This window comes from Diplodia seriata (genome assembly GCF_021436955.1).
Source record: "Diplodia seriata strain FDS-637 chromosome Unknown scaffold_12, whole genome shotgun sequence".
Taxonomy (NCBI): domain Eukaryota; kingdom Fungi; phylum Ascomycota; class Dothideomycetes; order Botryosphaeriales; family Botryosphaeriaceae; genus Diplodia; species Diplodia seriata.
The window spans coordinates 379,952-403,631 of NW_027117319.1; the positions used below are offsets into that span (position 1 = coordinate 379,952).

Consider the following 23,680-nt stretch of genomic DNA (forward strand, 5'->3'; position numbering starts at 1 on the left):
TTGTTGGTGGAAGTTCGACGGACAGCTGACGCTGAGTCGTGGTGACCGTGTGAGAGGCTTGAGATAGGGTTCGTTCTGTATTCGGTCCGCGGGATGGCATCTTTGTCTTGAGCTTGGTTAGATGGTAGAGGTCGGAGGGAAGGAAGGCTGGAACCTGTGGGCAATGCCGAGTAGTGTTCACCCCCGCTCAAGCTGTTGCTGGATGACTCCACCAATGACCATGTCCCACCACCGACATCCAAGCGGGCGACAAGCCAACCCGTCATTTCAAAAGCCAGTAAAGCTGGGCCGGGGGGATTCCACCCTCAAATACCTGCTTGACCTTGATTTGAACGGGCTTGGCCGGAGCTTCGCGGGTATCTGTCCGGCTGTCGAATCTAAGAAAATCTAGGACACGTCGAGATGCAGATCCACGGCGCGACAAAGCGAAGGTAGTGCCGAGAAAGCGAACTTTCCAAGATGTTTGCGGTGGCCCGCTTTCAACGGTATTTAAAAATAGGCAACCCGAAGTTCCTCTTGTCTCTCATCACGGGGTGTGATTCGGCGATCAGGACGCAGGGTCGAAAGGGTTCCGAGATCGCCCATCTGCAACTCGGGATCTCGGTTTTCGTTGAGACTGGCTGACTCGGTGAGATGGTGCGTTTTTATTTTTAAGCTTCATTAGCGGGGCTCAAGACGCCAACGGTGTAAAACACTTGGGCAGATGCGGGGCGGGCGGAGCAGATCCGAAGACAACTGACAGGATGGCAGGATGGATAAAGGGTCTTTGGGCTCGGGCCTGGGCCGCTTGGGTGTCATGTCTGCGGGGGATCTGGGCTGAGACGTTGCGAAGACGAGCCAGCGGATGCGAAATCCCCACTTGCAGCGCCCTAGGGCTGAAGCTACTGCCCCAGGCTACTCTGTGACTGGATGTTTCATGGTGGTTTCTGAGGGGGCACTATACTTAGTTCGTCGGGAAAGCGAATGCTCGGATTCGTCCGTGGGGGGCGCCTTGCCCAATCCGATGCGAAATACGAACGACGAAGTACTCCGCCGGATTGATGCGCTCCGCCTCCTCTGCTCGATAAGCTAGGAGCTATGCTGGGCAAAGGCATGCTGAATAGAAAACCAGCGTCTTTGCAGGCCACTATTGTCCAAACCATCAGCTTCAACTCCTCTTCTCCTCAGCCATCAATATCTACATCCAACAATCAGTCTCCGCTTCCAAATCCAAAATCCGACAAGATGGCCCTCAAGAACTTCTTCAATGACTCTCCCCTCTTCAACCCCCGATTCAGCCTCTGGATCCACATCATCCAGTTTGTGCTGATCACGGCGGCCGTCATTCTCTCTTTTGTGCGGATGAGGATGAATGTGCCAACGACACGAGCAAACACGATGGCTCTCTCCATGGTCAGTGGCCCAATTGTACCCTCAACGTTCGAGCTTGCTAACTGGATGTAGGGCGCGAAATCTCTGGTCATCATCAGCTACGAGATCCTGACCGAGCACGTCGCCAAGCTTCGGAGGTGGCGCAGCTTCAAAGCCAACGCAATCCTCAACTCGATCGAGGTTGTTCTCTGGGCTGCCGTCGTGTTCATGGTCTTCAGGGCAAACTTGAACTCTTGCACCGGAACTAGCTGCATCATCAGCTGGGTCGTGTGTGGGCTGGCCGGCGTCCTGCAGTAAGTTCCTCTCTCTCCCCTTTAACTCGTTGTTCTGTGGCTGATGGAACTGTAGTATGCTCGCTCTCCAGACTGCAGTCACCTCCATCCTCGATTTCCGCTACTTCAAGAAGTGCGGTGTGCCTCGCTCGGAGAGGAAGAAGGAGTCCGACTCGGAATCGGATCCGGAGATGCAATACATTTAGAGGGTTAGAATGTGGGAGCATGGCAAGGCAGAGATGGGATGTGGTGTATAGAAGCGCTGGGAAGAGCCGGAAGGGAGGTTACAAGATACGAATTTCAAGATTGATATAGAACGGATTATTTGCTTCACCTTCATTCCAGCCTCTCCACGTTCGGTGACTGATCAAGAGGAGCAAAACCACTTCAATCCCGATTCTAATCCAAACGTCTGACCGGCTCTCCTCTTAACAGATATCCTGGATTCTCTTGTAATGGAAACCGAGAGAAGTCTTCCGATCGCAGAACCCTGGACCGCCACATGTGAGGGCTTAGCTGGCAACAAAAGAGCTTGCTTGACTGATTATACGACCCCCTGGAAACACTGTCTGGACGTAGATGCGGATCTTCAACAGGAAGATTGCTCCACTTCAAGTATAAGCCCACGTTAGAAAGGTTAGCTTCATCTGGGGAGCTTCTATTGCTCCGGTCATCTGAAGGCGGTCAGTGGGCCTTCTGGGATGTTTTTAACAGTCATAAAACGTTCGTTCAGGCGTAGCTAATCTGAAAGACCATGCACAGTGCAGTTGCAGCCAACCTCGGAGGTTTGGGCTCATACTACTCGAAGACCGCAGAGCAACGCTTGTAGGAACTCAGATGCTTGTTTGCTACAGTACAGTCGCGTATAGTGTAAGGAAGCATTTGATTCGTTAATCCGTAGTGTCAGTTCGTAAAGTGGGGCCGAAGTTGGTGTGGCGCCGCCCTCGGATACGCTAATGCGTAAATCCCCCTTACCGCAGTCGACACTGCATCACGACTCACCACACTCACCGTTCGAGCAAGTGATCATCTATCTGATACAAAGAATGGTGACCATATCGTCGTTTCGCTCCCGCAACGCGTTGCTCGGAGCGTGCGGCCTGGTCTTGCTGGTGCTCTTCCTGTGCATCGGCAACACGCCCCTGAACGGAGCATATGGCTCGGACTTGCTGGACGATGCCTCAAATCGAACCCTTGGGGTCAGTCTCGTGACCTCTTGCAGCGATCAACCGCTGACGATAAGCAGTTCCAAAAGATCTTCGTCATCAACCTCCCGTCTCGGACGGACCTCCGCGATTCCATGTCATTGGCCGCTGCTTTAACCGGCCTAGACATCGAATACGTAGACGGAGTCACCGAAGTCGACGAGAAGGCCCTCCCTCCCGGCGCCACGGAAACCAACCTTGCCAAAGGCAGCCTATACGCCTGGCGCGCACACATGAACGTTCTGCGAATGTGAGTCGCCGCCACGCCCCGCATGGCCCCCCAAACTCGGACCACACCTCTTACTCAGCGACCACCCACCCCGCAGGATCGTCGAACAAGACCTCAGCTCCGCCCTGATCCTCGAAAACGACGTCGACTGGGACATCCGCCTCAAAACGCAAACACGGGCCTTCGCGCAGGCCTCGCAACTCCTCCTCCAGCCCCTCCTCGGCACGCAGTCACAATACCTCGACCCATCCTACCCCGCGCCCATCCTGCCCGGCGAGGCCCCCAGCAACATCGACGTGCGGCGATTCGCCGGCTCCACCACCCCCGCCACGACCTCCCCCTACGGCGACCTCGCGCGCTGGGACGTGCTCTGGCTGGGGCACTGCGGCACGCGCTTCCCGCGCGCCAGCGACGCCAACACGCTGCTGGGGAGAGCGATCATTAGCGACGACGCCACCGTCCCCGAGCAGCAGCACCTGGACGTCGAGAACGGCGGCTGGAACCTGCTCACCGAGTACCCCGCGCACACGCGCGTCGTGCACCGCGCCCGCGGCAACACGTGCACGCTGGCGTACGGCGTGACGCGCGGGGGCGCGCGCCGCGCGCTGTGGGAGATGGGCGTGAGGAATCTGACGGGGACGATGGATATGATGTTGCGGGGGCTGTGCGATGGGAGCGAGGAGGGGAGGGAGGGCGCGATGCTGGAGTGTTTGTCGGTGCAGCCGCAGGTTTTTGGGCATCATAGGCGCGCGGGGGATAGGAGGGGCGAGAGCGATATTAATGAGAGGGAAGGCTGGAATGATAGGGCGTATACGAAGAATGTGAGGTGGAGCACGCGGTTGAATTTTGAGAGGCTGTTGGAGGGGAGGACGGATTATGTGGATTTGTTCCGGGATGGGGAGGCAAGGGTGGAGTTTAGGGAGTAAGCGGGTGGTTTGGGTGCGATGGGATTGTTTGGGGAATGAACGTTCGCCGTCTTACGTGGTGCATCTACTTGGGTATACGTTTGCGTCCTCTGCTGCCATTCAAATCGTCAAAGTAGTTTTTTTTTCCGTGAGCAGGAACTACAGAAGATCGGGCTTCCGGTTTGAACGGGTCAGCCAGTCTTACGCTGAACCACTTTTGCGCATAGGACGTCGATGGCGCAATATACTCGGTATGCTCAATATTCCTTACAATCAAGGTGCTCGCTGGAAGCTCCGCCACCGATGTCAGCTTTCTGGCCGAACTTGGATACAAAGAGGTTGGCGTCTGCAGAGTCACAAAGGCGGCACCAGTGGGATCAGCATTGGATATGGAAAATGGCGTTACAGTCATGCAAATAGCGACAGGGCCTGTTGGGTGTGGAGGCAGGTGATGATCAGCCTTTTCGTCATGATGCAGCGGCAGCTCGAATAGCAGTTCACCGATCCGGGTCTCGTCAACGCCCCGACAGGCATGCAATTCTATGGGCTCTACCCCGCACCAGATTCTTTCAGCTTCTCCTCGCTGCCAAGTAGGTGTCAGCTACGGTGACTAGGACACCTGTTCCACTGTTCTCGCAAGAGGAAGTGGAACTGATGCTATGTGCTATACGAGTCAGTTATCTAGCTCGGCGCAATGGCCATGTAGAGCTTTTTCTCTACCTAGACCAGGGATGTAGTCGCATTCGGGCGTGCGGGGTTGAGAGAGCTCTCATAAGCAGCGTAGGAGAGACTATTGGTCTTCAGGTTCGAAAGTGCTCATGTGGCTTTTGCAGCTGAAATCGCCTAGACCAATGAGAAGGCGATCACTCAAAAGCCGGATAGGACAATCAGTCTCATAGCCGTAACTGGTCGCCCACATGGTAAGCTGACGTTTTCATTGCAGCTGGCCCAAAATGAAATACCACAACGCTGCTGATTTGCCTCATGGCCCCGACACAAACCACGGCCACATCCCCACTGCACGCCAAACGACAAGACTCCAATTGAGATGCCGGTTCCTCAGAAAGCACAGCGAGGCGGGCACTCCGGACCACACGGCATGCCTACGGCAGGAAGATCGGGAGAAGCGTCTCGACATCCACCAGGACAGAATCATCTCCATGCGACTGGAGGAATTCCTCAAAACCACCCACCAGAGCACACTCCAGGGCCACTTCCGAAGGAAGTGCAGCGTCAGATGGTTCCTAATGAAAGAAAGCACCAGTATCCACTCGACCACCCAACAAACACAGCTGCACAACACTTGAGTGAACCGCCACATCGGCATCAGAATCCGTCGCCGGTTGCTCGTGCTCTTGCAAGCGCAGCAGAGGAGGAGAGACTGCGTGAGAATCAACAAAAAACCAAGAGCGCTTCCCCGCTCACGCGAAGCAATTCGACAATTGAGAAGTGGATGCATTCAAAACCATTCTCCTCGCTCTTCTCCCGCGAACTTCCTTTCAAGCCCGGCGATAAGGTCCGTTTTGTCCGAACGACCAGCGGCGTCAACGGCAGAATGGGCCCCTTTAAAATACGAACAGTCAAAGGGGCCAATCTCTACGACCTTGACGAAATGGACGGCAGGACTCTTGCTCGCGAGAACGTCAGTGGCTCGGAACTGGAAAGGACATTCACATGGTGGTAGTGACTTGGGGAGATCCGCGCGAAGCTTTCATAGCTACTTCCTTTTCTTTTGTTCCTCCCTGCGTTTATGAGGCCGGATCAATTTGTATGATTTCATCCTCTTAGGCAGAGCTAATACTAAATTGTAAGACCCATGCGTTTCGTCATCTGTTCTGCATTATTCATCAATCGTAGCCGCTACACGCACAGCCGAATTGCCCGGGAAGATGTGCTGAATATGATGCTACGCAAACGAGGAGTAGGTAGAAGACATCGATAAACCGACGGCAGCCTGGCTCGCTGAGACTCCCACCCCTGTGATACTACGCGAAACGACTGTTGGTTATTGAAGCAGAACGACACCACAAGCTTAGAAGAAAGCTCTGCGCATGAATGCTTAAATTTGAAATTACTTCGGGCTTTTCAATAGAAAACAGTTTAAATGATAGTGTTTGAAATCTCAGACGCAATTGACATTTTACGGACTATCTATTCTATAACGCTCCTGGTAGATGCTCACAAATTTTATAGACCAAAGCTTTACATTACCCCCACGGCTCGTATGATACATATGCTCCCCAACCCGCGTTTTAGTTCAACCAGCCCTTAGGACCGCCCCAAGTGCCCTTGACCATAGACTTGTAGTAGACCCAGGGGAAGAAGTCCTTCTTCAGATGGTAGAAAGCACGACGCGGCTCGGCCTGATCGATACCGAGAGCCTTACCAAACGTTTCCTTGGGCACGCCGCCGTACTTGAACTCAGCGAGCAGCACCTTGCCGTACTCGGTCAGCAGCGGGCACGACGTGTAGCCGTCGTACTCAGCATCGAGGTCCTTGCCCTCGAGCGTCTGCAGCAGGTTGCGGACCAGGACGGGCGCCTCGGACGTGATGGCGGCGGCCGTCTTGGAGGTCGGCAAGCTCGAGGCGTCGCCGGCGGACCACACGTTGGCGAACTTCTTGTGGCGGGTGGTGGCGTTGTCGACGTCGACGAAGCCGGCGGCGTCGGCGAGCGGGCTCTCCTTGACGAAGGCGTGCGGGCCCATCTTGGGGACGACGTGCAGCAGGTCGAAGTGCTTCTTGACCTGGTCCTGGCCGTTGGGCAGGGCGAAGGTGGCCGTGTTGCCGTCGATGGAGACGAGGTCGTGCTGGAAGAGGCCCTCGACGCCGCGCTCCTTGCGCAGCTCGTCCAGCTTCGCGCTGTACTTGGGCACGCCGAACATGACGGGCAGGCCGGTGGCGAAGCTGACGTTGATGGCCGAGGAGGAGGGGTTGCCGGGGTTGTACAGGCCGGCGCGCTTCCAGTGGTCGACGCCGAGCCACATGATCTTCTGCGGGGCGCCCGCGCACTTGAGCACGCCGGCGGGCTGCGAGAAGATGGCGGTGCCCCTCTTCAGCTTCTCAATGGTGCCGAAGACCTTGTCGCAGTGGTCGTAGCCGTAGATGGACGACACCAGCGAGTCCGGGTTGGCGAGGGCGTCGGGCAGACCCTTGATGCTGTTGAAGTTGACGTGGATGCCGGGCGCCACGACGAGCTGGTCGTAGTTGACCTTGTCGCCGTTGGCAAGGGTGACGAGGTTGTCCTCGGGCGCGAAGGTGCCGACGCCGTGGTTGTAGAACTTGAGCTTGGGGTCGATCAAGCTCTCCATGGGGCGGCGCAGCTCCTCCTTGGTCTTCAGGCCTCCGCCAACCAGGGTCCAGCCGGGCTGGTAGTGGTGCCACGCGGCCGGGTCGACGACGGCAATGTCATCCTGGGCGAACTTGCCGGAGCGCAGCAGCTGGTGGCTGATGGTCAGGCCTGCAGAACCGCCGCCGATGACGACGACCTTGTGGTTCCGCGCAGCCGCCGTCACTGGCGACACGGTCGCGAAGCCGCGGTGGGCAGCGGCGGCGGAGCGCGCGGCGGTCCAAGCTGCCGAGGTTGGGCGGGTGAAGAACATGGTGGTGCGATAGGGCTGGCGAAGAATGAGACAGCGTCGAGAAAAACTAAAAGAAAAAGGGACGCGCGCCGCTTATGTAATTGCCCGTTGCCGTTAGCAGCCGCGGCCAGCTCGCCGGCGGCGTCTTGGCGCTCGGCGACCGTCTCGTTACGTCACAGCGGTGGCAGCCCTCCCCGCCCTTGGGCGCTCATGTCAGCAAGTAAGCCTAGGAAAGTGCGACGGCTCGTCACAAGCCCATCTCGCTTTGTTTGCCATTGGTGGCGCTGCACCCCTGACGTCCCCGGGCGCTGGTCGGCGATCAGCTCCCCGAGCCAATCGCCGACTCGCCGATTCCCGAAACGGATGAGTCGAAGCTTCGCCCCAACTCTGCATCTTAAATCAACCTCTCACTTCGCTCCTTGTCATCACTTTGCATTCAAAAAGATGAAGTCCGTCCGACCGCACATCAACCGGTTCCAATCGACGGCACGCCTGGTTGGCGCCCCCACTGCAGCAATCCAAACACCGGCTTTCCATTATCGTCCGCTTCACTATTCGACTAGTACTGGGCCGCCCCGCCTTGACCTCCGTGGGGAAAGGAGGGCGCTCCACCATACGTTTCCGCGAAAAACATCTGTGCGGTTGGCATCGAGTTCTTCCCTGGATCCAAGCAAGTATCGGCCTTTGTACAGCACCGAAGCCGCCAATATGGGTGGCGAACCCACCATTCACCACGTATTCGAGCAAGTAACTGGGACATTCCAATACGTGGTAGCCGATCCATCCACTTTGGCCGCCGCCATCATAGATCCGGTCCTGGACTATGATCCGGTCACACAGGAACTCACCACAAGCACTGCCGATACCCTGCTTTCCCTGGTCAAGGAAAAAGGCTACAAGGTCGACTGGATCCTCGAAACACATGCCCATGCGGATCACTTGACCGCAGCATTCTATCTTCAAACCCAGCTCGCCAAGACCCAAGGCCACAGGCCGCCCGTCGGCATCGGCAAGCGCATCGGGGAGGTGCAGAAGATGTTCGGCCAACGGTACCAAGTCGCAGCAGAGGAGTACTCCGGCGTCTTCAATAAGCTCTTCGACGACGACGAGACATTCACCATCGGCAACCTGACCGCCACAGCCACCCACCTCCCGGGCCACACCCCCGACCACCTCGGCTACAGAATCGGCGGTACGTCCACCACCCACATCCCTCCCCCAGCACCCCGCAACACTAACGCAGACCCCTCAGACAACGTCTTCTGCGGCGACTCCCTCTTCCACACCGACATCGGCACCGCGCGCTGCGACTTCCCGGGCGGCAGCGCCGCCGACCTCTTCCGCTCCGGCCGCAAGCTGCTCGCGCTGCCCGCCCACGTCAAGATCTGGACCGGCCACGACTACCCTCCCGAAGGCCGCGCCGCGCCCGTGCCGTGGGTGAGCGTCGGCGAGCACAGGACCCGGAACACGCACCTGCGCGACGGCGTCACCTGTGAGGCGTTTGTGGCGAGGCGCGGGGAACGCGATCGCCAGTTGAAGGCGCCGCGGCTGCTGCATCAGGCGCTGCAGGTGAATATTCGCGCGGGGCGCATGCCGAGGCCGACGGCGGATGGGCTCAGGCTTTTGAGGCTGCCGTTGAAGGGGGGTGCGTGGGAGTAGTGTGGTGTATACTATGGGCTTGCTCGGTTTGGTGGAATGATACTCCCTCGATGGTACATTATGTGACCTTGTGGCTTTTTGAGAGTCGTGAACTGATGCTGGGAAAATGGAGATAATGTGCCATGTTCCTTCTCCGTTTCATCCGGCGCTGCCGCCTCAACGAACGTGGTCTTATCTCTCAAACACTAAACTCGTGTCGAGCGAACGATGCAACGTCAGCGTGAAGAATGGAGTATCGTCTGACCGTGGCCGTAACGTCGTACCAGCGCCGCCGGCCGAGGGTTTCTAGATCAGGCTCGCCACAATCACAATCCAGCAGCGCAATCTACGGTACGAACAATGCTTTTTATTTTTTCTTGCACTCGGGACCAGCTCCGGGTAACGGCAAGGCCCGTTAAGCCACCCGGGAATGCCGGGAGTGGTTGATCAATGAGAGCCAAGCTTCAGCGAAGCGAGTTGGCTAGCTTGGGGGCCGAGATCCAACACCGCTCGTAACGCGGCATGATTGGCTTAGATGGATTTACACCAAGTGGGTTCCTGGCATGACCGGCCAGTCCATCGCGTGGTACGCGAGCCTCGTATACCGGAGTTAAATGGTGTCCAGGAACAGCGCGAATATATAAACAGCGTTTCGCGGTTGCAATTCTATCGAGTGTCTCCTTTGGGTCAGTGATATTTTTTTCACTGCTCTTTGTCTCGAACACGAAAAGCAACCGATCTCCTCTACCGCTAGGCTTGCACTCAAGGACACAGAGACCAGCATCACTAAATTTCCCACTCCGCGAGGACTCCCATATCCCTATCCAAAATGGTGAACACATCTGCAAAATCTGTGCTGCTGCTCTCTCTTGCCGCTTCTAGCGTAGCAAAAGTTCAGTTGGGTGCGTTCAAAATCCCTTCCACATTCTAAAGCTGGTGCTAACACATCCCAGCTGGCGTAAACATCGGTGAATACCCCAGGCAATGTTCTTGAAGTAACAGCTTCAGAACTTCGCCTCTCCCCCAACCCTCCTTGTCCCACCAAATCTTACTCACCCACCCTGCCCCGTCCACAGCCGGCTTCGACTTCACCTGCACCACCGACGGCAGCTGCGACCTCAGCAAGCTCTACCCGCCCCTGACGCAATACGGCGGGCCCGACGGGGCGGGGCAAATGCAGCACCTCGCGGCGGACCGCGGCCTCAACGTCTTCCGGCTGCCCGTGTCGTGGCAGTACCTCGCCGGCAACCAGCTCGGCGTCGACTTCAACGCGGCCAACTTGGCCAAATACGACGCCCTCGTGCAAGCCTGCCTCGGCATCGCCGGCGCCAAGTGCATCGTCGACCTGCACAACTACGCGCGCTGGAACGGGAACATCGTCGGCCAGTCGGGCGGCGCCGTCACGAACGAGCATCTGACGAATGCGTGGTGGCAGCTGTAAGAAGAAGACGCGATCGGAGAACGGGGAAGGGACGGGGGGTTTGCTGACTGACGGATGTGTGGCAGGGCGACGAAGTACAAGAGCGAGGCCAACGTCATCTTCGGCATCATGAACGAGGTAAGCAAATCCGGCCAGCCAGCCGTCAAAGACAACATCAAGCTGAAACAACCCACACACAGCCCCACCACCTCGACGTCCCCACCTGGGCCACCACCCTGCAGTGGGTCGTCAACACCATCCGCAGCGTCGGCGCGACGTCGCAAACCATCCTCCTCGCGGGCACCGAGTGAGTGGCAACATCCCCCTCCCACCGCACCGGTGAACACCAGAGGCCCCGTTAACACGGCGTGTGTGCAGCTTCGCCGCCGCCGGCTCCTTCGCCAGCACCTCGGCAGCCTCGCTCGCGGCCATCACGGACACCGACGGCTCGACGGAGAAGCTGGTGTTCGACGTGCACCAGTACCTCGACCTGAACCGGACGGGCACCGATACCGAGTGCGTGCGCGACGGGCTGGATGATGGGTTGAAGCCGCTGGCGGAGTGGTTGAGGGCGAATGGAAGGAAAGCGTGAGTAGTACATCGCAGTGGACGGATGGGGACGGACGGGAAAGCTGACGCTGGTCGTTTAGGTTTTTGACGGAGACGGGAGGCGGGAATACGGGGTCGTGCAGTCAGCATGTTTGCGCGGAGTTGGATTGGATGAAGTGAGTTCTTCTTTCCTTCGGTTTTTTTGGTTTTTATTTTTGTGAGCCAGTGGTGGTAGAGATGAGGCTGATTATCTGTGCGATTAGCTACAACACGGATGTGTTCCTCGGTTGGGTCGGCTGGTCTGCTGGGTCCTTTGACCGGTCGTATGAGCTCAGCCTGACCCCGGTCAAGAACGGGAACACGTGGGAAGATACCAGCTTGATGACGGACTGTGTTGCTGGAAAGTTTGAATGATGCTCATGAGTAGGTATCGATTCTGTCACGATCGAAAAAGACCAATGGACCTTTCACTTGAAAGTGCCGAACTTAGAATGTTATTATTGTATCAATTCTGGGTTCGTGCACTTCTACCGCTTTCAACCTACCATATTCGCCATTAAATTACTGCGCTACGTTGCATCTCCCCTCAAGCTTCGAGAACTGTGCGCGAATAGAAGCTCGTCATGTCCGACACCCACTCACTCTGCTGCAGCCCGGCATCCTGTTGCACAGACTTCTGGGTACAGGGCTTAAACAAGACGAGTAACAACCAAGTGTGAGAAAAAACGAGCCGTACAATTTCCTAATAGCATTTTTTACTTACTACAATTATGTAGATAAACATGTGCACAGATCTTTATTGGTTGGCCACCTTAGGCTAGAATCTTGGTTTTATTTTCTCTGGATGGGATGAAATATTCTTACGTAGTAGATTAGTTATACTTCTACATTGGATGACTGTGAATGCCAGTAGCATGCATCGTGACAGCAATCCAGCTGTTGTTGAGCGGGAAGTTAAGGATCAAGACAAAAGTACTTCCCCGTGATTAGTATTCCTATGACCGAAGCGACCTATTTCGGAAACATCAGCTGGTACTCTGGTTGGCTGTTTTCTTCTCGTGTTTCGTATCGCCGTTCTTCCATGACTCGACGCGTCCATACAAAGAGCACAGGATCTTACTCGCGCTGCACCACACAGACCACCAGACGTCCACCATCGTCAGTTGCAGCCTCATGGACTTGGACAGATGGCTCGCCTTAGATATGTGTAGTGAACATATAGAGTGGACCAGCCATCTGCGTAATTCCCTTTTTCCATTCCTCCATCACAACCTCCGCACACACCCTATCTTCCACAAGCCGCGGATTCAAACCAACGATCAACTCCAAAAAAGACACGCCAGAAAACATGAAGTTGCTCACCTTTGCTACAAGTCTATTCGTGGCGACGTTGCTGCCCGCTGCTGTTCTCGCGCAGGGCGCCTGCCCGGATGCGAATCTTACCGACTACTTCGACTATTGCGATACGTACAACGCTGATAACGATGCTTTCGTGGCATGCATATCCGAGCGGTGCACTTACTGAAAAGTGTCGATGTTACTCGATGGGTGAGTACACGTATTACTCTACAGACACGTTTGGAACTGACGGTCTTGCGCAGATGTATGTACATGAGTAGAAAATGAAAGTGTGAGAGGCCCCTGATGGACTGTACCGGCATCCCAGACCGCTAGCAAATATGTTGTTATTCTTCTCTATAGTTCAGAAGTTGACGTATTGTTTACTCTCACGTCTGGTCGGAAACATGGCGGAAACTGGTTTTCCGCGTCTCTAAAGGTTTTCACTAACTCTGCCTTCCAGCAGCTCCCCCAAACTCCTTCGAAATCAATGATTCTCATCGCTGCAGGATGTCCAAAAATTCATTGCCCGTCGTAACGGCCTCTGCCTTGCCCGTGACGGACACTCAAAACAGCCTACGGAGCCGACGCCGCCTGAGGCGGATTTAGTACACCGCGCTGGTAGCTCAGAGCCAATAATAGGCTATTTAAGCGTTCCACTACATTGTCCAGGGGAGTACCCCACAAAGTAGCTGCGCAGGTAGCCGGTCGCACGAAACAGGACTGTAGCGTAGCCCTAAGCGCAAAGCTTAGCCTGCTTTTCCAGGCTTACGCGTATCTTGTCCGCCGATCAAGTCTTTATAAGCGGGAATAGACTTCTGACCAAGATCTTAGTTCGGCCTGTCAGCATAGCCTTGCCTCTTCGGGGTTCGTGAAGCAGTAAAGCGGCACCGTCGGGTATGCAGTCGTCTTACACAATCCCCGAGCGTACTTACTCAGAACCAGACTAGACTGCATTCTGGTTTAGAGAAAAACATAGCTACGCTATCGCAGTGACGTCTGGTGCGACAACCGTGTGCATAAATACGTAGCTATTTTCTAAAGTGATCGGCTTGATTACAACATCAAACACTCGCATCATGTCCTTAGAACCGATTCCCCAACCGCCGACGTACCTGTATGGTATGTTGGCGAACTTGCCAGAAATCGATCCGTCGTTTCCTCTCAGTTCCTTGTGGAGGCTCCAGGCTCTCTATGGACCCATCTTCCAACTCGACCTGATCTCCAACAAACTCATTGTGCTATCCAGCTATGAGCTGGCTCACGAGGTCATGGATGATGAGAAGTTCGAGAAGGTCATAACAGCCGGGCTGAAGGAGTTGCGACCTTTGATCAAGGACGGGCTCTTCTCAGCATACCCTCATGAGCTTGCAAGTTCCGTAAACCCCCGCCCAGCACGATATGCTGTTAACGCAAACATAGAACTGGTGGAAAGCCCACCGGACGCTCATGCCCGTGTTCGGTCCAATGGGTGTCCGCAAGATGTTCCCCGAACAGCTCGACATCGCGTCGCAATTGGTTCTGCGATGGGACAGAATGGGATCCAGTCACGCCATCGACGCCGGGGATGAGTTCACGATACGTACTGACCGTGCCGTGCCACGGTGATGCAAACTGACCATCAACGCACAGGCTGGCATTCGACACGATCGGCATCTGCGCCTTCAACTACCGGTTCAACAACTTCTACGCCGAGCACATGCACCCGTTCGCCACGCAGATGGCGGCATCGCTGGTGCAAGCGGGCAAACGCGCGTTCCGGACGCAGATGGAGAACCGGCTGCGCATGTGGTCCAACAAGGAGATGCAAGACAACATCCAGGCGATGCACAAGCTGTGCGACGAGCTCGTGGCGGAGCGCAAGGCGCACCCGCAGCCCGGCGTCAACGACCTGCTGAACACGATGCTCACCGTCGCCGACCCGGTCACTGGCGAAAAGCTCGACGACGAGAACATCCGCTACCAGATGGTGACCTTCCTGATCGCCGGGCACGAGACCACGAGCGGCACGCTGTCCTACCTCTTCTACAACCTGCTCAAGAACCCCGAGGCGCTGCACAGGGCGCAGCAAGAGGTCGACGGCGTGCTGGGCGACTCCCCGCTCACGGTGCGGCACCTGGAGAAGCTCAAGTACGTCGACGCGTGCATCAAGGAGACGCTGCGGCTCAACGGGCCCATCGGGCAGACGGTGCGGCGGGCCAAGCACGACACGGTGCTCGGCGGGCGCTACAAGATCCCGTCCGACGCGGCCATCTCGATCAACCTGCGCGGCATGCACAGCGACCCGGCCGTGTGGGGCGGCGACGCGGCCGAGTTCAAGCCCGAGCGCATGCTGCACATGGACCGCTACCCGCCCGACGCGTGGAAGCCGTTCGGGGTGGGCATGCGCAGCTGCATCGGCCGCGCCTTCGCCGAGCAGGAGATGCTGATCAACGTCGCCCTCCTCCTGCAGCGCTTCCAGGTCGAGATGGCCGATCCCAGCTACGTCCTCGTCAACAAGAGCACCCTCACCATCAAACCCGACGGCTTCTTCATCAAGGTCCGCCGCCGCCCCGGCAAGGGGCCCATGGTCGGCCTCGCCGGCGACTTGGGGAGCGCCGCCACCACCACTCACAAGCCATCGACCACGGACGGCGCTTCGTCCTCGGGCGGTGGCCCGAAGAAGCCGATGACGATCCTGTACGGCTCCAACGCGGGGACGTGCAAAGCCTTCGCCGAAGACCTGCAGTCGGCGGCGCCGGGCTTCGGCTTCGACGCGTCGGTGCAGACGCTCGACCAGGGCACGGAGAACGTGTCGACGGAGCACCCCGTGGTCGTCATCACATCGAGCTACGAGGGCAAGCCGCCCGACAACGCGGCCAAGTTCGCGGCGTGGGTCGAGAAGGGCGAGCCGCGGTTCGAGGGCGTTAGGTATGCCGTGTTTGGCGTCGGGAATAGCGAGTGGGCGGCGACGTATCAGCGCGTGCCCAAGCTGGTCGATGGCTGCTTGGAGAGGGGTGGTGGCAAGCGGATTGTCGAGTCGTGCTGGGCCGATGTCAAGAGTGACTGCACGAATGAGTGGGAGAAGTGGACTGAGGGGCTGTGGGAGAGGCTGGCGGAGGATGGTGGTGGTGGGAAGGCGCATGCGTCGTCGTTGAGGGCGGAGGTCATTAAGCATGACATCCCCGTCATCTTGGGGGGGAAGGATATGTCCTGGGCGGTGGTCAAGAGTGCGCGGTCGCTCGGGGGCGAGGAGGTGGGCCTCGAGAAGCGGGAGGTGGAGATCGAGCTGCCGCGGGACATGCAGTACCAGGCTGGTGGGTTGCCTTCCTTGTTCAGGGTGGACGGTGTTGCTGACGGTCTGCAGGTGACTACTTCGTGGTTCTGCCGTCCAACCCGCCGCAGACAGTGGCGCGGGTGCTGCACAGGTTTGGACTGCACCCCGATGATCTGATATCCATCTCCGACACCCGGAAAACATACCTAGTACGTCCGTCCCAGCCGCCCCGCCAGCCCTCCCTCAATGCTAACAAATGCACAGCAATCCAAACAGCCCATCAGCGCGCAAATGTTCTTCTCGCAGCGCGTCGAACTCAACGCCCCGCCCACCGAACGCCAACTCGCCACCATCCTCGCCGCCACCGAGTCCGCATCCGAACGCGCCTCGCTCTCCTCCCTCGCCTCCCCATCCGCCTACCAAGCCAAAGTCGTCCAACAAAACGCCTCCATCCTCTCCCTCCTCGAAGCCCACCCAACCGCGCACCTCCCCCTCCCCACCTACATCGACATGCTCAAGCCGCTCTCCCCACGCCAATACAGCATCGCCTCGTCCCCATTGGCCTCTCACCGCTTCTCCGCCGCCACCAACACGTACACGCTCTCCCTCATCTACGACGTGCACGTCGCACCGTCGTGGTCCGATCCATCCGCCACCTTCCGCGGCGTCGCGTCGTCGTACCTGGCCGCCCTCGTCCCCGGCGACAAGATCCACGGCTTCGTGCGCCGCACCAACAACCCCAACTTCCGCCTGCCCCCCGCGCCCGACACCACCCCCGTCATCATGGTCGCCGCCGGCTCGGGCATCGCGCCCATGCGGGGTTTCGTCGAGGAGAGGGTCGCGCTGGCGGGCGCCGCGGCGGACGGCGGCAAGAGCTTGGCGCCGGCGTTGCTGTATTTTGGGTGTCGCGATCGTGAGAGGGATTTTATCTGTGGCGAGGAGCTGGGGGAGGCGGAGGAGAAGGGCGTGGTGGGGTTGCGCGCGACGTTTTCGAAGAAGGGACCGGAGGGGGAGGGGGAGGGGACTGGCCGGGCGAGGTATGCGTATGAGCGCATGTGGGAGGAGAGGGATGAGTGCGCGAAGCTGTTCCGGGATGGCGCGAGGATCTTGCTGTGTGGGAGTGCGGCGAAGTTGGGGAAGAGTACCGCGGAGACGTTGAAGCGGATTTGGCTCGAGAGGGATGAGGGCAGGTCGGATGCGGATGCCGAGGAGTGGCTGCAGAGGGTTAAGGAGGATCGGTACGTTACGGATGTTTTTGATTAGGGGAGGGACGGTGCTGGGAGGGTGAGATTGTGAACTTGGCGGCATGGGTTGCTATTCGGGGTCGGATCGGATGGTTGAGCCGGCGGCGTCGTGGCGGTTGACTCGTCAACAGACGCTGCCGTAGAGTTCATCCGTTAATTGAACATGTATGCTTATACAGTTGTTGTTTGTCTTGTGGCTTCCCAATGAGGATGTGTTCAACGACATCGAGCTGCTCACCAAGCGTGAAATGTAATTATTGCTAAGTAAGAAAGTAGAGATCTGACGCTTGTGCGGGTCCCTCTTCTCACGCCAAAACATCGCTTAGCTTATAAAGTATTTGCATCAATCTGAACATGTTAGTGGAATAGTGACTTAGAACTTCCCACTACGGGGTCCAAGAGCGAACTCTGTGACTCTGCAAGTTGCGTCAAAGTAAGGCTCTACTATATGCTAGTTTTCCGCACGCCCTGTTTTCCCACCTTTGAACACTGTATGCTGGCCTACACGAAGTCTTACAATTTGCAAGCCTAACGGGATAACAACTGTAACGGCAACTGTTCAGAAGTGATAATAGCAACGAAACGGCGACAGAGTGCTCGTTACGAATCATAAACAAGTATCGCTCGCACGAGGTGTACGTCTCATTATTAAAACAGCCCATGTGTGCCAACTGCAGTTAAGAAAGGCTGATGACAGATAAATGCTGTCTTAGGAAACGGGAACGGTGGCAAACTCAGCGTCGCGGAAATATTGAGGGATATCCGCGTTCGTAGTATCGTCTTAATCTGGTGTAGCGGCTGATACGCAGCTGACAGCAAGCCGCTAGCCGCGTCGTTAGCACGATGGGTTAGTCGAGGAGCGGAGTAGTCTGTACTCAAATTGCTGGTAAATATCTCGGTTGCGCACTGAGTTCATCGTCAATTGCGCTGGTCTAGGCAGACTCATTTAGCAGAGAAGCACGACGCACATGGTGGCGGCACCGTAATTATGCTCTGGGTAAATATAAACGCTCTTGGCGTAGGTCTCGGTTGGAAAAGTTAAGCTTTACCTTACTCGTGACTTGTTATCTTTGGTATACTCGGCGAAGGCGGTGATCCGAGCTCGAGTCAGTAAATACGGTGTTATTACCTATAGTTCAAGCCACGACTAGTACGATGAATCGTGTCTCTTGGAAACCTATCGCGTCTTCGGCTTGGCGCGGAACTCGACGGATACAGCCCATGATGAAGTAGTAGTCTGGCACTCATAAAGTCATGATGTTTCCTACACGATTGATCTCACAAACCTATCCTCTTAGTTTGTTGACACATCCTCGTCGCCCTTGATGAAGCTCAGCCTGACCTTGGCTGTCGGCCTGACCTCGTCGGTCTTGGCTTCGCCTACTGGATTCAAAAATTTCAAGCCCGAAGATGTCATCGAACGAGACGTCGTTATCCTCGGTGGAGGTGCAGCTGGTGCATACGCTGCCGTCCGCCTCCGCGATGCTGGAAAGAGTGTTGTCGTGATCGAGAGGGAGGATCATCTCGTAAGTTTCCTCAAAGCGTTTAACACGCCTTCATCTAATGCATTGGACGAATAGGGCGGTCACGTCAATACATATTCAGCACCAGAATCGCCATTCGCCCTGGACTATGGCGTCATCGCCTACCTCGAGCTTCCCGGCGTCGCCGACTTCTTCAAGCGCTTCGACATCGACCTCTTCCCGGCCCCGGACCCGGGCTTCTCGAAAAAGTACATCGACTTCACCACCGGCCGCGCCCTCACCTCGGGCAACCCCATCACCGCCGCCGCCAACCCGCGCGCCGTACAGGCCGCCCTCAGCACGTACGGCCAGCTCGCCGCCTTGTACCTCAACCACACCTTCCCGTCGCTCGCGGCACTCCCCACCGGCGCCGCACTCCCCGCCGACCTCGCGCTGCCGTTCGGCGACTTCGTCGCCAAGTACAACCTGCAGGCGGCGCTGCCCACCATCTGGGGCTTCGTCAGCTTCACCGGCGACGTCCTGCGCGAGTCGACGGCCTACGTCCTCAACCAGTTCGGCGCCGTGCACCTCAACGCGACCGCCAACGCCGGATTGCTGATGACGGGCACGCTCAACAACAGCGTGCTGTACGACCGCATCGCCGCGCACCTCGGGCCCGATGACGTGCTGTACGGCGCCACCGCCGTGCGCGCCGTCGAGCGCACCGCCGACGCCGTGGCACTCGTCGTCGACGGCGACGACGGCTGCGAGAAGCTCGTCAAGGCCAAGAAGCTCCTCGTCACCATCCCGCCGCTCGCGTCCACGCTGGCGCCCATCTTCGGGGGGCCCGCCGCCGACGAGGAGGAGCTCGACGTCTTCTCGCGGTGGACGTACCGCTCGGGCTACGTCGGCGTGCTGAACGGCACCGGGCTGCCCGACGGGGTGGAAGTCGTCAACGCGTCGCCGTCGAATGCGTCGCTCAGCCTGCCGGGCGGCGGCGGGGAGTCGTTTGTGTGGAACGTCATCAGCTCGGGGCTGCTGCCGGGTGTGTTCCGCACCAGTGTCGTGGGGGATGAGGGGTTGACGGCCGAGGGCGCGAAGGGGCTCGTGGCGGATGCGCTGAGCAGGATTGGGGGTGCGGGGACGCGGAATGGGACGCAGCCACCGACGTGGTTGGCGTTTGCGGATCATAAGCCGCTGCAGGTGAGGGCGGGGAGGGAGGATTTGCTGGATGGATTCTATCGCAGGGCGTTTGGGTTGAATGGGAGAAGGAGTACGTATTATGCGGGCGCGGCTTGGGTGAGTGATTATACGAGCGTGCATTGGATGTATCTGGAGAGGACGATTTTGCCTATGATGCTGGAGGCGTTGGGGTAGGTTGTTGTTTTGATGTGGGAAAGGGTGTAGTTGGGCGGGAGTAGAAGAAATGGTTCCGTACTTCTGCTTTTCCAATATGTGTCAAGGCATAGGCCCTGACAGCTTACATTAGTAGAGACATCGTGTGGGGAGACGAGGTCGGCTGGCGGTGGAGACGCCGTGGAGACACCAAACGGCGGTGCAGCATTGGTGGCGGGGTGGTTCTGGCGTAGGTGGACGCGGGATTGGATGACAAAAAACACGACACAATGCGACATTATCGCATTCATGTGACCTGAAACCACATGAAATCCGCCATGACGATGCTTCTTACGGCACGAACTCGGTCTACTAGCGTTATTAGCCCTAGGACATGTTCGTTTGTTGAATGGAGCTGTCGCTAATGGAACAGCAAAGGTACCGGGTAAACATAAATACTGCTACAGCTTCACCGAGACATCAACATGGCGAAGTTGCTTACCAACCAGACGATCCCCGGAGTGGATAAAAGATGCTTCGAAACGCATAACCCTGTCTTTTCTCCTTTTTCTCCGATCCATGGCCCGCCTCCCCTTGGCTAACGTTGTTCGTAATCATATTGTTTTCAACAGGATCACCGAAAGGATCACCGAAAGGATCACCGAAAGGGTCACCGAAAGGATCACCGCGATTATCCTCCGTGTTTTCTCTAGGAAAATACCTCAAGAGGCGCCAAAGCACAAGATTCCCTTCGTCGATAGAATAGTCACGGCCCTTAAACTCCCGCGGAAGACCCTTCGAATTTTGCGACGAATATTCCCAAAACTCATCGAGACTCTCAAACACCTTCACGGGCTCCAACTCCACCCCGCCGCCGCCTTTCTCGCCGCCGGTGCTAACGTCTCTCTCATGCCTGGCCCAGTGCAGCAGATCGATGAGATTGATATACTTGTCCTGGAGATTCCTGATGAACGCCCTGACGCTGTACGGCACGTGGTTGCCGGAGCCCAGGGCGCGGGCAAGGCGGTGCAACGCGTGGACCTCCTCGCCGCCGAACCACAGCACCAGCTCCTCGCGCAGCGCCGTGCCGAACGCCCTGCGCTCCCTCAGAAGTTCGTCGCCCTCCCACTGCAGGTACTTGCGCAGCCGGTTGAACGAGTGCGACGGCACGGTGCGGCGGTCGTAGCAGAAGTCGTTCTTGTCGCGGTGCGCTTCGAAGTACGCGTCCAATGGCGTCGCCTCGCCGGGGGCCAATGGCGACAGCGGCGGCGGGTGCTCCGCCGTCACGTGCCGCGCCAGCCGGATGTCGTTTTTGAACACGGCCGGGCAGTGGCCGCAGGAGAACCCCGGTTTCCACAGGCGCAGCGGGAGCTCGCGGCGCGGGTGGTCGAGCCGCACGTGCTTGTCGAGCCCGTCGCGCGTCTTGAACGAGTGCTCGGGACAGAAGGGACACGCGTAGCGGATGACGGGCTGGGTCGGGTGCGAGCCGCTGACGTGCTGCGCCAGATCGTCGCCCGTGCGGAAGCTGCGCTTGCAGTGCGGACACGGCGCGATGGTTGCCGTGCCGTGCTCGCGCTTGACGTGCGCGATGAGGCTCCTGCAGGACTCCCCGCAGTGCGGGCACGTGGCAGCTCCCGGATGCGGTGGTGGTGGTGATGGGGAGTGGTAGCGGGGCGCGTCGGCGGCCTTTTCGCGTTTACGTACGATGTGTTTGGAGATGTGGAAATGGCAGGCCTGTGGCTGCAGCAGCGCCGTCCTTGCGGGGCTGCACGTTGGCCTGTAGCGCGTGAAGAGCCAGGGGATCTGACGCGGGTACCGAAGCTTGAATATGCCAAGTGTCATTGAAGCAGGTACCTAGGAGGGAAGGATGTCGAGTTGTTGTGGGGAAAAGGTTTGTCGTAGCGTCGGGGCGAAAATCAGTCGGTGCCGATCCGTCGTTGGTGATCGGCGTCACGTGACCTTCGAACCACATGCGGTTGCAGAGCTCTCACCGTGAGAAGAAAATAACAGCGGATCTGAGACATAACGTCCTGCAGTCGCGTTCTTCTTTCTGCTCGTTTGCGAGACAGAATTCTACCCTTATAAAACAATGCGCCCCCATATGAAAACGTCCACCTCGTCACCAGTCGGTCGGAGCATGACATAGAACCGTCCATGCGTGTATGGGCACGCGACGATGCTACGATCTCCACTCGGAGTAGCTGTGCGGTACGCAGAAGATCCTTTGTCGATATATAAACTGCCAAAACCTTGTCCTCTTTCATCATCGCTAGCTCAGTGGTAGAGCGGCTCCTGACGTATCAAGTAAGGCCTGGGCATAGCCTGTATCGGGTTGGTAGCGGTCGGGAGAGGACCTTGGGTTCGATTCCCGGGCGGTGACATATCATTCATCTTTTTGCCTTTTACTCCTTCTTTTTGCACCGCACGATTCCCGGGCGATGACATATCACCTTTTTTTGCCATTCAATTGTCTTAACGATGTACGGCATATCTGCTACGTAAATTACCGTGTGAGACAGCACGAGGGATTCAGACAGTGGCGCTCGCGACCTTTTGGTTTCTTGTCAGACAGAGGGTGGAAGTATTGTTGACTTGCGTTGTATGTGTAACAATATAGACGGAAACTGAGCGGATCTGAGTAAAATTTTCACGGTGCACACACAAACAAAGATCGCATGTATCTAGCTGGATGCAGATAGGCTTTTGACTCTAGCACACCTCTTAGAAAACATTAAAAGGTCAAGTTGCGCGCTGCTCCCGTCCCTTGTCTCAGTGTTTGTCATCATTCCTTCTGTTGAGTTCGATGGACGTGCCGCGTTCAAGACCTGCAAGCCCGTGTGCCACGTTCCGACAATTGAGTAGACGCAGCCTAGCCTAGACGCTCATAGAGGGAGAGGGAGTGAAAGCACCCTCGGTCTCGCAAATGGCGCACAAAAGCGAGTACCTTGTATTCTCCACTGAAGCTGAAGGAGACACTACGACTTCCAGGCTGGCAAGTAAACCATCCAGCTCGTCACGGGTAAGTGAACCAACTGCATGAGTATCCGCAGGGAAGTTGGGGATCTCTTCGTTGTCCTCAAGAGAGTGCAGCGGTGTGAACTCTCCTCCAAACCAGAAAGGCCGCTTATTGGCAAGGCGAGCTTGGTTGTTGTAGTCACTGTGAGCAAATTAACGGTGAGAGCGCACGTTGGGTTTCGGACAATGACTTACATAGCATCTTGACGGACGGATTCGCGTTGCTCGTCAGTCTCAAGAGCAGTCGTGTCGGCCTGGGACTCGGCCTGGGACTCGGCCTCGGAGCCATCGATGAGAGTGCGCATCTCAGCACGGATCTCGGCCTTGGCGGCGTCGACGAGAGTGCGCATTTCGGCACGGGCTTGATCCTCATTGGTGCTCGCCTGGGCACGGCTCGCGTCGAGTTCAGCACGAACCGTGTCCCTGATCGCGATTAGCTCGGCGCGGAGCGCCTCGATCTCAGCACGAGTATCGTTCTTGACTTCAGTGCGAAGAGCATCCATGTCTTCACGCATTTGGGCGGCGAGGTCGGCGGTAGCTGTCATAATGGTGTCGTGGCTTTGACTGAGTGTGTCGTCGCACGCGGTGTCGAGAGCCTCTTTGACAACTTCCAACTGCTGCTGGACGAAGATGACGCGGTTGACCAAGGTTTTCCTGACAGGTGGCATGTCCGCCAGTTTGCTGGACGCCGACGACATGGTGCGGGTGTTTATCCTTTGTGTGGAACTGCGATCGGAGGTTTCGGTTGAGGGTTTGAGTTTCAGGTGTAGAGGAGATCGAGGGCGACCGACGGGCGATGCGCCTAAGCAGCCGTTAACACTGCCAAGCCGCGCTCGACTCTCCGCGCCATCCCTCGTGCGCA

The 23,680-nt window shown here is 57.2% G+C and overlaps 9 protein-coding genes across 9 annotated transcripts; 7 read left to right on the forward strand and 2 right to left on the reverse strand.

Annotated features, from left to right (window-relative positions):
- Positions 1 to 1,224: 1,224 nt before the first annotated feature.
- On the forward strand, positions 1,225 to 1,849 carry SLS55_010257 (uncharacterized protein; the record flags this gene model as incomplete). Its single annotated transcript, XM_066781646.1, has 3 exons — positions 1,225 to 1,392; positions 1,444 to 1,664; positions 1,720 to 1,849. 3 exons carry the CDS (start codon positions 1,225 to 1,227, stop codon positions 1,847 to 1,849), a joined length of 519 nt encoding a protein of 172 aa, XP_066627929.1.
- A 1,094-nt stretch (positions 1,850 to 2,943) lies between these two features.
- Positions 2,944 to 4,003, forward strand: SLS55_010258 (uncharacterized protein; the record flags this gene model as incomplete). The annotated part of the gene is made up of 2 exons (XM_066781647.1): positions 2,944 to 3,098; positions 3,175 to 4,003. 2 exons carry the CDS (start codon positions 2,944 to 2,946, stop codon positions 4,001 to 4,003), a joined length of 984 nt encoding a protein of 327 aa, XP_066627930.1.
- A 932-nt stretch (positions 4,004 to 4,935) lies between these two features.
- On the forward strand, positions 4,936 to 5,666 carry SLS55_010259 (uncharacterized protein; the record flags this gene model as incomplete). The annotated part of the gene is made up of 2 exons (XM_066781648.1): positions 4,936 to 5,214; positions 5,313 to 5,666. The coding sequence occupies 2 exons, from the start codon at positions 4,936 to 4,938 to the stop codon at positions 5,664 to 5,666; spliced, it is 633 nt and encodes a 210-aa protein (XP_066627931.1).
- A 568-nt stretch (positions 5,667 to 6,234) lies between these two features.
- SLS55_010260 (uncharacterized protein) lies at positions 6,235 to 7,581 on the reverse strand (the record flags this gene model as incomplete). Its single annotated transcript, XM_066781649.1, has 1 exon — positions 6,235 to 7,581. One exon carries the CDS (start codon positions 7,579 to 7,581, stop codon positions 6,235 to 6,237), a length of 1,347 nt encoding a protein of 448 aa, XP_066627932.1.
- Positions 7,582 to 8,268: 687 nt separating this feature from the next.
- Positions 8,269 to 9,219, forward strand: SLS55_010261 (uncharacterized protein; the record flags this gene model as incomplete). The annotated part of the gene is made up of 2 exons (XM_066781650.1): positions 8,269 to 8,752; positions 8,813 to 9,219. The coding sequence occupies 2 exons, from the start codon at positions 8,269 to 8,271 to the stop codon at positions 9,217 to 9,219; spliced, it is 891 nt and encodes a 296-aa protein (XP_066627933.1).
- Positions 9,220 to 10,027: 808 nt separating this feature from the next.
- On the forward strand, positions 10,028 to 11,581 carry SLS55_010262 (uncharacterized protein; the record flags this gene model as incomplete). The annotated part of the gene is made up of 7 exons (XM_066781651.1): positions 10,028 to 10,100; positions 10,152 to 10,166; positions 10,275 to 10,635; positions 10,705 to 10,756; positions 10,819 to 10,925; positions 10,997 to 11,206; positions 11,503 to 11,581. The coding sequence occupies 7 exons, from the start codon at positions 10,028 to 10,030 to the stop codon at positions 11,579 to 11,581; spliced, it is 897 nt and encodes a 298-aa protein (XP_066627934.1).
- A 2,003-nt stretch (positions 11,582 to 13,584) lies between these two features.
- SLS55_010263 (uncharacterized protein) lies at positions 13,585 to 17,024 on the forward strand (the record flags this gene model as incomplete). Its single annotated transcript, XM_066781652.1, has 5 exons — positions 13,585 to 13,800; positions 13,928 to 14,013; positions 14,138 to 15,801; positions 15,852 to 15,970; positions 16,026 to 17,024. 5 exons carry the CDS (start codon positions 13,585 to 13,587, stop codon positions 17,022 to 17,024), a joined length of 3,084 nt encoding a protein of 1,027 aa, XP_066627935.1.
- A 1,306-nt stretch (positions 17,025 to 18,330) lies between these two features.
- Positions 18,331 to 20,057, forward strand: SLS55_010264 (uncharacterized protein; the record flags this gene model as incomplete). The annotated part of the gene is made up of 3 exons (XM_066781653.1): positions 18,331 to 18,531; positions 18,586 to 19,603; positions 19,963 to 20,057. 3 exons carry the CDS (start codon positions 18,331 to 18,333, stop codon positions 20,055 to 20,057), a joined length of 1,314 nt encoding a protein of 437 aa, XP_066627936.1.
- Positions 20,058 to 20,301: 244 nt separating this feature from the next.
- Positions 20,302 to 23,516, reverse strand: SLS55_010265 (uncharacterized protein; the record flags this gene model as incomplete). The annotated part of the gene is made up of 3 exons (XM_066781654.1): positions 20,302 to 21,400; positions 22,748 to 22,960; positions 23,014 to 23,516. 3 exons carry the CDS (start codon positions 23,514 to 23,516, stop codon positions 20,302 to 20,304), a joined length of 1,815 nt encoding a protein of 604 aa, XP_066627937.1.
- Positions 23,517 to 23,680: the final 164 nt, after the last annotated feature.